General features: G+C 40.3%; 1 protein-coding gene across 1 annotated transcript in view; it reads left to right on the top strand.

Annotated features, from left to right (window-relative positions):
* The window catches only part of SCN11A (sodium voltage-gated channel alpha subunit 11), a 117,916-nt gene that overhangs the window by 3,177 nt on the left and 100,289 nt on the right, over positions 1 to 14,450 (top strand). Inside the window, exon 2 of the mRNA XM_054693188.1 lies at positions 2,464 to 2,577. Coding sequence (XP_054549163.1) covers positions 2,525 to 2,577 — 53 coding nt within the window. The 5' untranslated portion in view covers positions 2,464 to 2,524. The remainder of the gene's footprint in view (positions 1 to 2,463; positions 2,578 to 14,450) is intronic.

Genomic DNA, 14,450 nt, shown 5'->3' with positions numbered 1-14,450 from the left:
AAGCACTACACTTCCATAGGCAAAGTTAATGGGTCTAGGAACAAAGGGGTATTATACCTAATGACCCCCACTTAAAATATTTTTAACTTCTATTCTCTGAAATTCTAGGTATTGCTCTTTTAGAGACTTATTACTGAAGAGAGGAATTTTTCCAATACAGTCTGAAAAATGATTCCATTGACTTGGAGCTGAGACAGCTATGTGACTATTTTGTATGGATAAGCAAAAGAAGAAGGTTTAGGTATTGGCTGGAGCAATTAACATTGATAATCAAACAGAAATGGGTTTGCTGGTATATCTTTAAACACATAGGCCCATCAATCATGCACTTTATTTTATTTTTTATTTTATTTTTTTTAAAATTTTTGGTTTTCTTATACTTTTTTTTTATAGAGGCATGTTTTATTTATTTATTTGTTTGTTTATACATGCACTGGGTACAGTCAGAAGCGCAGGAGGGTGAGAGAATTCACCAGAGCCAGAGCGGGGAGCGGAGCAGGCAGAAGGACCGAAGGACACTGCTGAGGGGAGCAGCGGGCGGCAGGAGAGGTCTGCGCGCCATGTGGGACCCTCCTCTGGTGGCCGGGGAGCAGCCGGGGATCGAACCGGCGCCACCCAGGCTGCGGGCAGCTTCACAACCCAGCGCTCAACTGCTGCGCCACCGGGGAGGCCCAATCATGCACTTTAGAAATGAAGGTACTAGTTGAAGGAATGGAATATAGAAAGACTAGTAGAGAAAGGAAATCATAAATGGAGTGAAGGTCTCGTTATCAAGAGGCCAAGGAATAGGAACTGTCATCTTGTATTTCCTTTCCTGATGTATGATGTGCTTTAACTTTTATTTTCTTTCTTGACATTTTACTTCACGGTTGCATGTAGAGTGTGGTATTATTTAGTCCTTCAGTTGCAGAGTAATGGATGTCAACTAGAAGTCTAGACTTAGAGATGGATGGGTGTGTGGTAATTGAAGCATTGGATTCTTAGAGAGTGACCGTGTGTGTGCATGTTTGATGATGAAGATAATTGTGATATTTTAAGTGACAATTTTTTTTTTAAGCACAAGCATTGGAAACAATGGTTGTATTTGTGTTGGGCAGTCAAAGAGATGACTTTACATATGAAATTTTGGTGGTATTGTTATGTGTATCATTAGTTGAGTCTTCTTTCTGTGTTTGGGAAATTCTACGCAGTTTGATGGTGTGATGTTGAGCATTGCTTACGCAACAGAAAGTGAGAAAGACAGTTACTCACTTTTTTCCTAGTTTTTTTTTTTTTACAAGAGGTTGTTCATATGACCTCAATTTGATATGTCAGATGACATCTTGACAGCTACCTCATAAAAACGTTGAACCAGAATCATTCAGCTAAACTACTTCTAAATTTCTGCTCTGAGGGTGTTAAGTGAGACACTAAATGTTTTTTATTTTCAGTGCCTAAGATGTGGGTGGGATAACTTGTTATGTAGCAGTAGATAACTAGAGTACTCTCCCTTCTCCATGGGGAGAGGAAATGTCTAGCACCTTCACAACTCTGCAAAGATTTCTCATGATCAGCCTCTTCGATCTTCATTTCATTGTTTGCATTCTCTTGTGTAAGGCAGGATTCCTTCAACAATCTCTTAGCATTTCCTGCATGGGAAGAGCGGCATCTTTATTTAAGATGTATGAGGATGTGATGCTTATTTATTGTTCTCATATTTTGAAACCTCTGCCTAAATTCCTAGACAGCATTAAAAATTTAACATCCTGGGGCCTCCCTGGCTGTGCAAGGGGTTAAGACGCAGCACTAAGCAATAAGGAGCAACCCATAGCCACTGCAACCGGAATTCGATCCCTGGCCAGGGATATGACCCACATGGCACAGCAGACCTCTCCTGTCTAGCCTGCTGCTCCCCTCAGCAGTGTATTTCAGTCGATCCACCTGTTCTGTTCCCCATTCTGGCTCTGGTGAATCCTCTCACCCCTGCACCTCTGGCCTGTACCCCAGTTCTTGTATGCATAAATAAATAAATCTTTAAAAAAATTTAACATCCTAACAAGAATGCAGTAAATTTAAAAAGTGAATAAGAGCTCTAGAAGGCTTCTTTCAAATAAGTCAGATTTTGTGGTGGTAAGTCAAATTAAGAAATTTGGAGGTTTCATTGGTCCTTACTCATATCAGTCATGTAAGGAAGTTAATTAACTCACTTCATCTAAAATTTCTTTATCTGAAAATGGAATAACAATGGTACTTCTCATATGGTTCTTATGAAGGTAAATGAAATAATCTTAGCATAGTACCTGGTATGTAGGGGATATGTTTCAATATATTTTAGGTATTGTTTTAATCATCACCTTGCTCGGGAAACATTGCCAAAGTGTAATTTCCTGGGATAGATTGTCTCGTGAGTAAGCTCTATCACTTTTTTAAAAATTTCAATCCAGCTTGAAATTTCATTTCTCTTCTTTCTCTTTTTCTCAATAGCTTGGAAAAAGATGTATGATATGATGAGGCCTTTGTACAGATTGACCCCGTGCTTAAGTACATGATTTCTGGTTTCATGATGAATCCATTTACTGAAGGAGGTGAAGGTACCAGGTATGTCTTCCTATCATCCATACCCCATACCTGCCATCTGGTTCACCAAAGGGGAGACATGAATATTTTTCTGGGTTTTTGATTGTTTGTTTTAATTATTTAAGAAGAATAAATATGTCTTGATTAATATATTTGTTAAAAAATAAAATACAAGCTTTGGTTTGCAACTACCACTGCCTGCTAGTGCTTAATGTATTAATTTGGATATCTTGAAAGATGTATTTAATAAAGAATAAAACTTAGCAGCTGCTTATAAATAATGCAGAAGTGCTGAATAAACTTTTTAATGCAAGTCATGAATCAATCAGATTCATGGAAAAACTGTATAACAATTTATAACTCTTTAATGATCCTCTACTCAGAAATAAAGGTGTTGTCATATATATTAGACTACAAGATCATAATTAAATAAGTATGCTTAGTAAAACAAGATTATATAAGTAAATAGAGACTCAGAATGCTTAAGATGGTTTTGTTGAAAGTTGTGTGCTATCTTATTCATGTGTTGTCAGCAAATCCTCTGGTTAAATCCAGTCTTAGAAGGTACGGCACTAAAGAACTCATTGCGGGCCTCCCCAGTGACGCAGCAGTTGAGTGCTGGGTTGCGAAGCTGCCCGCAGCCTCTGCAGCGCTGGTTCGATCCCCGGCTGCTCCCCGGCCACCGGAGGAGGGTCCCACATGGCGCGCAGACCTCTCCTGCCGCCCGCTGCTCCCCTCAGCAGTGTACTTCGGTCCTTCTGCCTGCTCTGCTCCCCCCTCTGGCTCTGGTGAATTCTCTCACCCTCCCGCGCTTCTGACTGTACCCAGTGCTTGTATAAATAAATAAATAAATAAAAATAAATCTTTAGAAAAAAAAAAACTCATTGCTCACTAGTTCAGTCATTTCTGAATATATTGGGAAGAAATCTCTTAATTTTAATTTTTTTATTTCTCGTCTATATATTTTTTTATGTATCTATATTAGAAATATAAACTAGTCCCTTTTCTTTTCCATGTTTCAACCTCTGTCTAACTTTCCCACTGGAGGGCAGTAGAGAAGCGTCTAGGATTTTGGCTCATTGGCTCTAATGTGACAAGTCAGACCTTAAAACTTAGCATAGTACTTAATTCCTACTGTTAAAATGTCACAGTGAAAGTACTTTTTCAGAAAATGTATTTGCTCCATAAAAATTCATACTTGATTATAAAACTAAAAGGAAATAAAACAAAGCTTATGCATTTATAAACATTTCCTAACTGGGCAAAACAAAAATCATTACATTACATCACAAATGTACTTTTTTTTTTATAGATTTATTTATTTATTTACACAAGCACTGGGTACAGTCAGAGGCACAGGAAGGTGAGAGAATTCACCAGAGCCAGAGCGGGGAGTAGACCAGGCAGACTGACGAAGTACACTGCTGAGGGGAGCAGTGGGCGGCAGGAGAGGTCTGCGCGCCATGTGGGACCCTCGCCTGGTGGCCGGGGATCGAACCGGCACTTCAGAGGCTGCGGGCAGCTTCGCAGCCCAGCGCTTAACCACTGTGCCACCGGGGAGGCCCACAAATGTACTTTTTTTGAGGGTAGGAAACATCCTGCTCTTAATTTATGTATATTGGAAGCTTTCTGGAAATAGAAATACTACACAGTGACATACATACTTTTTTTCCTCCCCATCCTTTTTTTCTCCCCACCCTTTTTGGTTACCTATAGGCCTGTGCCCTCGTAGGTGAGTGCCAAAGAAGGGGTCAATATTTGCCATTTCCCAAATAGAGACATGAGAAGACCTTGGCCTCCCCTCCAGGGTTACAGACTTGGGGATTGAAGGGGCAGGTCTTGCCTTTCCTGTATCAGCACAGGTGGGGGCCAGGAGCCAAAACCTGCCATCCACCGACTGGTCAAGTTGTGTTTAGGCTTACTCCCTGCTGCCATCCACATTGGGCTTGAATGTGTCTCTGCCTGGCTTCCAGCCAGGGGGACAGACTTCCCCATGCTCATTAGCGTACTACAAGGCCTGACCAGTGGCAGGCCTCAACCAAAGAACACCCCACAGACAAATCATTGATAGTGAACTGTCAAAGGACACCCTTGTCATCGATGATAAGGACGGCCCTTTAGGTGATGCCCTTGTCTTCTTCAGCATAATCGTGGAACAAGTTTCTGGTTATGTCAGCCAGCAGGGCATGTTCAGGGGCCTACAGCTCCCTCCTTTCAGGGTGGAGTCGGGTGGGGAGGTTGTTGGTCCAAGTCAGGTGAGTGAACTGAGAGTCCATAGAGAACCCCAGAATTCACAGCCTGGTTTACAGAAGGCCTCTGTATGCTCCCTGAAAGTGATGATCTCAAGGAGCACACAAAGATGAAGGAAGTCCAGTGGGTAGAAAAGAAGGACCACGCATTTCCTTCCTAATGGGAAAGCTTCACCTCTTTGAAGGTGGCCGTCCACCACAGTGGTAGCCTGAAGAGGCAGCTCTTTGATATGCGCATTGCCAGAAGCCATGGCTGACAGCTGCCTGGGCAAGGGTGAGATGCAGAGGCCAGTGGAAGCTCAGAGGTGTGTTCACAGCACCCAAAAACTACTTTTGGGTGCTGAGATTTTTGTATAAGAGCTTAACTGACTAAAGCTTTCTTAAAAACTAGACCCAAAATGTGTGCAATGGTTGTGAATCTTATGCCACTCACTCTGGCGTGTAAAGATGTCATGCTAGCTTTTTAAAATTAAATTAATTATAATTTTTAACTTCCAGCTGGCCAGAATGAGGGAAAAGTCAACTTCAGTCATTGTTATTTTTTAATTAAAAAAAAATTAACCATTTAGTGCATTTTTAAAATTGTAACATTTTTTTATTGAGGTAACATTGTTTTACAGCACTGCATATGATTTACAGCACTGTAGAGATTCACATCACTTCAAATGTATTTTACCATACCACACCCACTATCAAAGCTCCCCAAATCTTCTACCATAGTCCCTTGGGATTCCTCCCCACTTTGCTCGCCACACCCAACCTTCCCTTTCTGGCCACCTCAATTTTTTGTTTTGTTTTGGTTTTGTCTCTTCTTTTGCTTTGTTTCTTTATTTTCCACACATGAGTAAAATCCTGTATTTGTCTTTCTCCTTCTGATTTGTTTGGCTTAACATAATTCTCTCTAGTTCTATCCACGTAGTTGCAAATGGAAAGATTTCTTCTTTTTTTAATTGTTGAATTGTGTATACTTACCACATCTTCTTAATTCCCTATCTTTCTTTGGGTACTTGGGTTGTTTCTGAGAAACAGGGCAAGCTAGGAATTAGGCAGTTTTAGGGACAGTGCAGGAGGGGACCTCTGAAGAATTTAGGGAGGCTTCAGAGATAAGGACAACCCAGGGAAAGTAACCAATTCCACTAGGAAAAACAAACATCCCAGGACCAAGGACAACATTGTTAATGCTAGTCCTGGTTTCCTTCAGGTGGTAAAGGGAGGTAGAGACTAGAGAAATGGAGTGTGGTTTAATTTATGGACAACTTAGAAGGGCAGCTGTTTAACTTCAATGTAGAGATGCTCACCCCGGAGGACCAGGCCCTAAAGATAAAGCGATAAGCATAACAAATGGGGAAAGACAAACCTGTTAGATAAGGAATGTGAAGATCCCGCACTCAGTAGCAAATTAAGTGAGACAGCCGAGAACTAACCAATCACAAAGAGACTGGTGGAGTTTTAGAATAATGAGGGAAAAAAGGTCTATATTCTCTGAGACACAATTCCACTTTGGCTTCCTTGCCCCTCCCAGGCCTGGTTCCCTGGCCTGGGAGTCCCACTTTATTTCTGCTTTTTTTCTCCTCAATAAACTTTTTCTTTCTATAAACAAACTGCCTCTTCTCGCTTGCTCGCCTGAGCGTCTGCGAAGTTCCTGCTGCAGCTTCGTGAGACACCAACCCGTGGGGGTCTAGTGGCTGGGGCTCAGGACTGCCCTGCAGCCTGGGATCGGTTCCTGGCTGGGAGACTAGGCCTGACAATTCCAGTATCATTTCCATAATTTGGCTATTGTAAATAGTGGTGCAATGAACAAAAGTAGAAGTTTATATATCCTTTTAAGTGAGTGTTCTTATATTCTTTGGATAGATGCTAAGGTGTGGAGTTGCTGAATCTCATGGTAGATCTATTTTTAAGATTTTGAGAAACTTCTGTCTGATTTTCACAGAGGCTGGACCAGTCTACATTCCCACAGCATTCCACCAGCAACCCCCAGAAGGTTCCTATTACTTCACACTCTTGGCCATGCTTTTATTTATTTATTTATTTTTTGATACGGACCATTCTCACTGGGTGAGCTGGTATTTCATTGTGGTTTTGACTTGTATTTTTATAATTATAAGTGACAATGAACATTTTTTCATATGGTGGGCCACCAGTGTATCTTCTTTGGAGAAGTGTCTATTTAGTTCTCCTGCCCACTTTTTCATTGGAATTTTTATTTTCTTTTTGTTGAGTTGTATAAGTTGTCTATATATTTTGGAAATTAACCCCTTGTTGGATGTGTGATATACAAACATTTTCTCCCACTCAGCAGGGTGTCTTTTTATTTTAGGGATAGTTTTGTTATAGCCTTAGTAATTGTTAAGACTCTGTGGCCACCCTCATCCATTCATAGATTTCAGGGGTCATAGGCTGGGAGGTACCAACAATCCTCAGCCCACAGTGGTTAAGGCTGACATATATGTCCAGTGTCCTTTGAAAGTGGCCAAACCTATGGTCTTCTTGTGCCATGGGAATTTTTTTATAGTTGGAAATCCTGGTAGGTTTTTCCCTCCCTAAAGATCACTTCCTGTCACTGACCAGGCCCGGTCCCTGACTTGGGTGCCTTTAACAGTGACCATGGGTCTTTACTCCTTGCAGAGCCTCTCTTCCTGCTTTCATTGAGCTCTCTGCCCTCCTAGGAGAATTGTTTTGTCCCCTGAACACCCTTTCTCACCCAGATTCATAGCTTAACCTCTTCGGTGAGTGCAGGCTTTCACTGAGGCAAGGCCAGAGCTAGTCTTCAAATAGCTTCTGTTTAAGGCCACTCTGAGATCAGCAAGCACTATGGACTGGTAATCATTAGCAGAAGGTGGGGAAGGAAAGGGAATTACAGCAAAAACAAAACACACTCTAATGTCTCAACAAAAAGCCGGAACTGAAGACAATTCTTTTTCTGGTAATCTCCCTATAGAAAGCACAGGTATTCCCTATGCCTCTAAGCACCTTCAAATTGCACTCAACATTAGGGTTGTGAGTCCGGAAATCTTTCTTTGCTAATTTGTTGTACATGAATGCCAGCAGAAACCTTTGAATGGTAAATGCTGTGGGAGGGGCAGTTTCCATGGTGACTCTTCAATGTACCCTTTTTCTTGCACTTCAATTAGATCTTCATAGCTGAGCTGCTGTGAATGAGAAGGTAACAACTCAGTCATATCTGGAGGGCAGGATATGTGAGAGAATGCAGTCTTTATAATTGCAGCTACATTCTGAGCCCACTGATTTGTACCCTGCTTGCCTGGCACCATGTCTTCATGGTTACCCCAGCCCCACTATGGGAAATACATTTACAACATACATGAAAAGGGGCCAACTACTTTATGTAGTTGTGTAGTTAGGAAGAAAGCTTACAAGTTAATAGGAAAAGTTCCAAAATACAATAGAGTATAATGGGCAAAGTATATAAATAGGTAGCTTACAGAAAAAGAAAATTAATGGCTTACATTTTATGAAAATGTACTTAATCTCATTCATAATGAAGAGAATATATCCTTTAATAAGAATTCAGTTTTTTACCTACCAGAACGGAAAAGATCTGAAAGTTTGATAATGTGGAAGAACCATTATTTTATATACTCTTGGTAGGAGAATATGTTGGTATAACCTCTCTGGAGAGTGATTGAGCAATTCCTTGTCTAGGAATTCATCCTACAAGTGTAATTACATTTGACTTAAAAACACAAGTAAAAGAATATCCATTGATGCATTGTAGGATAACTGGGACAGATAAATGAGTTTTTGATACATTCATACAGTTTTTCACACAGGGCATTGAGAGACAGAAATAAAGTTGGTTTTCCATAAGTTGTATGTTCAACCCATTTACTAAACACTGTGAAAGAATAATTCTAAAAAAAAAATGTGAAATCATGACTCTCATGCAGATATAAAATGAACTCATGTTAAAGGTTTTATTTTTCTTATAATGAAATGTGAGAAAAATTAGCGAAGTTTGGGCACAAAGGAGAAATAAAATGAGTAAACATATCAAAAAGATCTCTGTGAGGTCTGCAGCTCTTCTGCTTCCTCCACCACTGAACAGAGCTGCTGCCATGAAGATACCCCAAGGTTGAAACAAAGATATTTTCTTATAATAGACATTATCTCTTAAGCTCTTGCTTTCATCACACGCAGGCTGCTAGCTACTTGTTTCCACTTATCAAGCAAAATAAAATGGTTGTTAACCAAACTTTGGTTAAGATTCTCCCTTCCAGGTGGCTGAGCCTTGGCCTACCTTTATCATGAGAGGCACACACAACTCCTTAACAACCTTTCCTAAGAAAAACCTGGCCTTAAGGTAAAACATTCTCCTGTAGAGTATCCTATAGGTCGTCCTTCCTTCCCAATTCCACACAGATGGTTCTTTCTAGTCTTGTTTGCCCCTCTTTATAGAATAAAAGTTCTTTTTGTCTGACCCTAGAGGTCTTTTGGTCAGAGCTTCTCCCTACTACAATAATCTTCCCCTTAGTGCAACCATTCCTCCCACTCCTCACCCTTCATTTTATAATAATCATTTTGAACAAAGTTTCTCTTTCTTAAATCGGATTTGTGTTTTATTTAACAATCTTCAGAATTTTGATAAAATTTTCTCCAGTTAATTATAGTATGAAAGGACATTGAGAACCACTGCTTAGAGGATGTGAACAAAACAATTACCTGGGTAATCTAATACAGATATATCTGTGTTCCTCCAGAAAGCAGATTCTGAGGCAAGGTCTTGGTTCAGATGGTTATTTAAGAGGAAATCTCAGGAAGCAGAAGTAAAAGAGCAGGGACACTGAAACAAGGAGGAAAACTCCATTTAATATGCATAAATGAGTAAGTTTCCCCTATGGGTAATGGAAGCTCACTTTTTCCTGGGATCCTCTGAGGAAAGTATAGGATGCAATTTAGATTTCATATCTTGAGAGATGGCAAAGCTGAGGTATTTATCCATTTCTCCTGTCATTCTTGGAGTCTGGAGGAGAAGAAGACAGCTGGAGTTCTCAGGACAGACCAATAAGGAGAACTGTACACAGAGAAACCCAGAGACCTGTAGAGGGTTCTTCTCAGGAATTTGGCAGAATGTAGTGACTGTTTGTGAGGAAACTGGTTGAGCATTTTCTCTAAGGGTGTTAAGTACCAATACTGCTGGTCATCTTCAGGCAGAGAAGCTGAGGATGCATGGTTCCTGAGGGGATAGTAGCATACTGTCTACTGTAGCTGCAGGCAAACTCAGAGGTGCCAAAAGGGCATACATAGAGCCAGGCTCCAGAGTGTTGTGCTCAGCGTCAACCAGTGCAGCCCCCAAGGACACACAGACAGCCGCTGTAAGAACACAAAGGAGTTTATTATGGGCTCGAGACCAGGCTCTCGACACGCACCGATGTAACGGTGGAGGTCTGGAGCCCTGAACAAAGGGAACAGGGATCTTATATAGGGGTACAAGTAGATTTCTAAAATTAAATCATGTTGGCAATCATTCATTAGTTACATAGGTACATCATTCATTGATTACACAGGTGCATTCGTTAACAACGGTGGGTCCACAGTTATTTTATGGCTAGTTTGACCCCATTAGTGGCCTGCATTGCTTGGTTCTATTTTATGGCCAGTTAGACCCATTACTCGGCTCCACTGTGACTGGCCGTCTGAGATAAGACCAGAGTGGGGTGGGGGTCATAAACCCTCTTTGGAATGCAGGCTATTTAGTCTTGAGTAAGCAAAACTTGAAATACTAAGAAATACTAAGATGGCGGCTATACACAAGGTGGAGGAACAGTGGCTAAGTCTCACACAGAGCATGTGCTGCCATATTGAACTTTACATCTACAGAGAAAATCCTTTTTAAATTCTTGCACATGCCAATTGAAAACCCAAAGTTGAGCATAAAAAGTTCTCTATGAATTCCCCCAAATGGAAATTTTAAATAATACTTAAATAATTCCTGTGTCCTAAAGGTTTTACATGTGTTAATTTATATAATTCTCAAGGCAATCATCTGAGGTAGGATTATTCAGTTTTATAAATGAAGAAAGTGAGCCTTAAGTTATACTCTCCCCAAGGTCATATAGAAAAAAGATGCCAGGATTTAAACTCCAGCCCTCTGATTCCAGAATTCAAGCTGTTAACCACTATGGGGTATGCTTCCCCACAGCCTTTAATCATAATGTGGGAAAACTGCAAGTTAAGAATCACAATGATGTAAATGATCCAACAATAAATACCCCAGCCATTGGGGAATAAAAAAATTTCTCTACAGGGAAAATTAAAGCAATAATAAGAAGAAAAATTGTATATGACAAAATTTACGAGTTATGGCTAAGCTTTGATGAAAAGGATTATCATTATAAATAAGAGTGACAGTATGTGAATTAAACATTCTACTCAAAGGTTAGGAAATGAACAAATTATCTGGGACAAAGGAAGTGAAGAATTAATAAAAATGTCAATAGAGAGGACTTCCATTCACATGGAGTAACAGGAACTCCATGTATCTACCTGCTTGAACAACCAAAACAGAGAAAACCTACAAAACAACACTCTTCAGTACACTTAATATCAAGCCCAAAGGACAAAGATTCCTGATGGCAAACAAAGGAGGTGAGCCCTTCCTTAGGAGAGTTTCCTGGTCTTGGTACAGAGACAGAAAACCAGAGTCCAGTGGACTGTGAAGTTGAGAAGTATTCTTGGAGTCTGGAGGAGAAGAAAACAGCTGGAGTTCTCAGGACAGACCAACAAGGAGAACTGTACACAGAGAAACCCAGAGACCTGTAGAGGGTTCTTCTCAGGAACTTGGCAGAATGTAGTGAGTGTTTGTGAGGAAACAGTAAGGCCAAGAAAAGAAGCACCCAAAGGGATGAGAGGTAATAGTGCACAGCGCTCACAATGAGCCAAGAATAGTGCCCGTTTCTCACCAATCAGATTCACTGTGCACTGTGTCAAGAACTCAGAAAAGTGCTGCCTCAATAATGGGAATTAAGTGGTCAAAAGATGAGCACTGTTGAAGTCTTACCTAGCAAATCTTAACAGCAAGACCTACTATTATTTCTGGGTCCTGGAGAACACATGGCATTTCTGAGGTCCACACTGTGAGGTCTCTTGGGAGGGAGGAGAGCAGGAGGAAAGAATGAATATGGATCTGAGCTCTATTATGGGGGTCCAAGAGTGGAGTGTCAGGATTTCCTGGCTTAACACTTTATTGGTTAATTTAAAGTATAAGAGTAGAAATTAAGCAGGCTCCTCAAGTGTTAAGTTATCTAGGTAATCCTGAGCTCTCTGAAAGAGGGACCAACATGGATGGGAGTGGCCTCATCTACTTGGCCTTATCTACTTGTTTTGCTAGCAGCAGTGTCTTCTAGCAGTCAGTATGTTATTCAAGATGGATGTCTTTTAAAATGGATATCTCAGTAATCAAAAGCTAAATGTCAGGCATTTGAACTACAATCAAAAAGCTTATGTCAGGTGCTTACACTCCAGTTTTGTGTTAGGTAGAAGTATCAAGTTATTTTGTGAGAATTAAGTGTGCACAGAAGAGGATCCATTCATGGGAATGAATGCTGGGTAGCAAAAGGGGTGGACTGTGCTGATCCTGTGCTTGTTTATGCCTTGCCTGTCTCTTTTCCTGTTGACTGGAATTTGCCCCTTGCAGGCTAGTTTCCAGACTGTCATGTAACCTGGCTTCTGGCTGAATTCAGCCTGTGAGCAGTACTAGTGGGAGACCAGAGAAAAAAGAAAGGAAAAAAACAGGGAATTTCTTCCCCTTCCTCTCTACTCTAGGCATTTTCTTCATTGGGATGTTTCTCCTCTATAGCCAAGCTAATGTACTCTTTGTATGTGAAAGTGTGGTGTGTGTGCTAAGCCTTTGAAATGTGTCTCTGGATAACTGTGTTGGCTATATCTGCTGAGAAAGAGGATCAGAAGACACTGGTTAGTGATGCAATCCATTAAAGGTGGTTTTCTCTAAAGCAGTACCATTATTGAAGATTTCTTCTTCATTTGGTTATTTTTTAACAAGAAAAAAGAATGCTCCCTCTCACCTCTGTTAGTGCTCTTTGATGAATAGTGCAGCGCAGACTGTCACCGGTTATTTATTTTCATGAGTCCCTAATTGCACCTAATGAAGCATTTACCTTGCATTTACAAGCTCTTGCTGCAGGTACATTTTTAGCCATCCTCAGTAAAGAAACTTAATTGCAGTAGAAACCATAGAAATGAATGTTATCACTTATTACTTAAGTATTCGTCCTTTTTTTTTCTAGCTACATAGAGACCAGGAAGAGAAAACAGCATCTTAAATAGAATTTGTGAAGCAAGGAAGCTATTGGCAAGGAACCTAAAAAAATTTCATAGCATTTGCATGTAAGGAAGCTATTCAGTACAATAGTTTTAGTCAACGAATAGATATATTTTTTGATTTGTAAATCTCAGATTCCTAATCCAATGCAGTTGACATGGGTTTGAACTACACTCGTCCACTTACATGTGGATTTTTTTTCAGCCTGGATTCACCCAAAGGAAAATGCCCATTAGGTGGGACAGCCAACTATAAGGGATTTTAGCATTTGCAGATGCTGGTATCTTCTGGGATCCTGAAATCAGTCCTCTGCAGATACCAAGGCACAATGGTAGCTAAGTTTTGGGGGAGTCAAGGGTTATTTATATGTGGATTTTCAGCTGCATGGAGTGGGGGACAGAAATCGTGCTCATAACCTCTGTGTTTTTCAAGGGTCAGCTGTATTATTTTCTTTTAAAAATGTTTTTCTTTTTTTTTTTTATTTTATGTATTTTTTACATCATTTTTCATTTTTGCACAATGTGTGCATTTTCATCTTGGTTATAGTCCCCATACAATTCCCACGCCCCTTGTTTTGATCCTACTCCCTCCCCCACGTCCCCCCCCCCAGTAGTGTGTCTCTGGTTTATAGTTGCTTGTTGATTTTGATTTTTACTTTATCATCTTACACCAGTGAGAATGGCACATATTAAAAAAACTAGCAACAACAAATCTTGGCGAGGATGTGGAGAAAAAGGAACTCTCCTGCCCTGCTGGTGAGAGTGCAAACTGGTCCTACCACTATGGAAAGCTGTGTGGAGATTCCTCAACCTGCTAAAGATGGAGGTTCCATATGATCCAGCAATTCCACTCCTAGGTATTTACCCAAAGGACACAGAAACTTTAATTCAAAAGGACACCTACACCCCTATGTTTATAGCAGCACTATTTACAATAGCTAAGCTTTGGAAACAACCCAAATGCCCCAAAATAGATGACTGGATCAAGAAGATCGGTACATATACACAATGGAATATTACTCAGCAATCAAAAAAAATAAACTCATGCAATTTGCAGCAACATGGATGGAGCTAGACGGGATCATGCTCAGCGAAATAGGCCAGAGAGAAAAAGAAAAATACCAGATGTTCTCACTCATAGCAGGAATTTAGAAAACCTAAATAAGGGACCAGGAAAAGGACTATTTATAACAAAGTAAAAATCAAAATCAGTAAGCAACTTTATTTTCATTTTAAATCGTAAAAGAATGTCCTTGTCTAGATCAGTCTGACCTGCCTTTGCAATTCAGAATATTATTGGTACAATAATTTTTAGATTTAATTGTAATCTTAGTGACCATCAAG

The sequence above is a fragment of the Talpa occidentalis genome, unplaced genomic scaffold, assembly GCF_014898055.3.
Source record: "Talpa occidentalis isolate TD23 unplaced genomic scaffold, MPIMG_talOcc4v2.1 talOcc4.10, whole genome shotgun sequence".
NCBI lineage: Eukaryota > Metazoa > Chordata > Mammalia > Eulipotyphla > Talpidae > Talpa > Talpa occidentalis.
The sequence above is the reverse complement of the archived record's forward strand: the minus strand, read 5'-3'. Positions and strand labels throughout refer to the sequence as shown.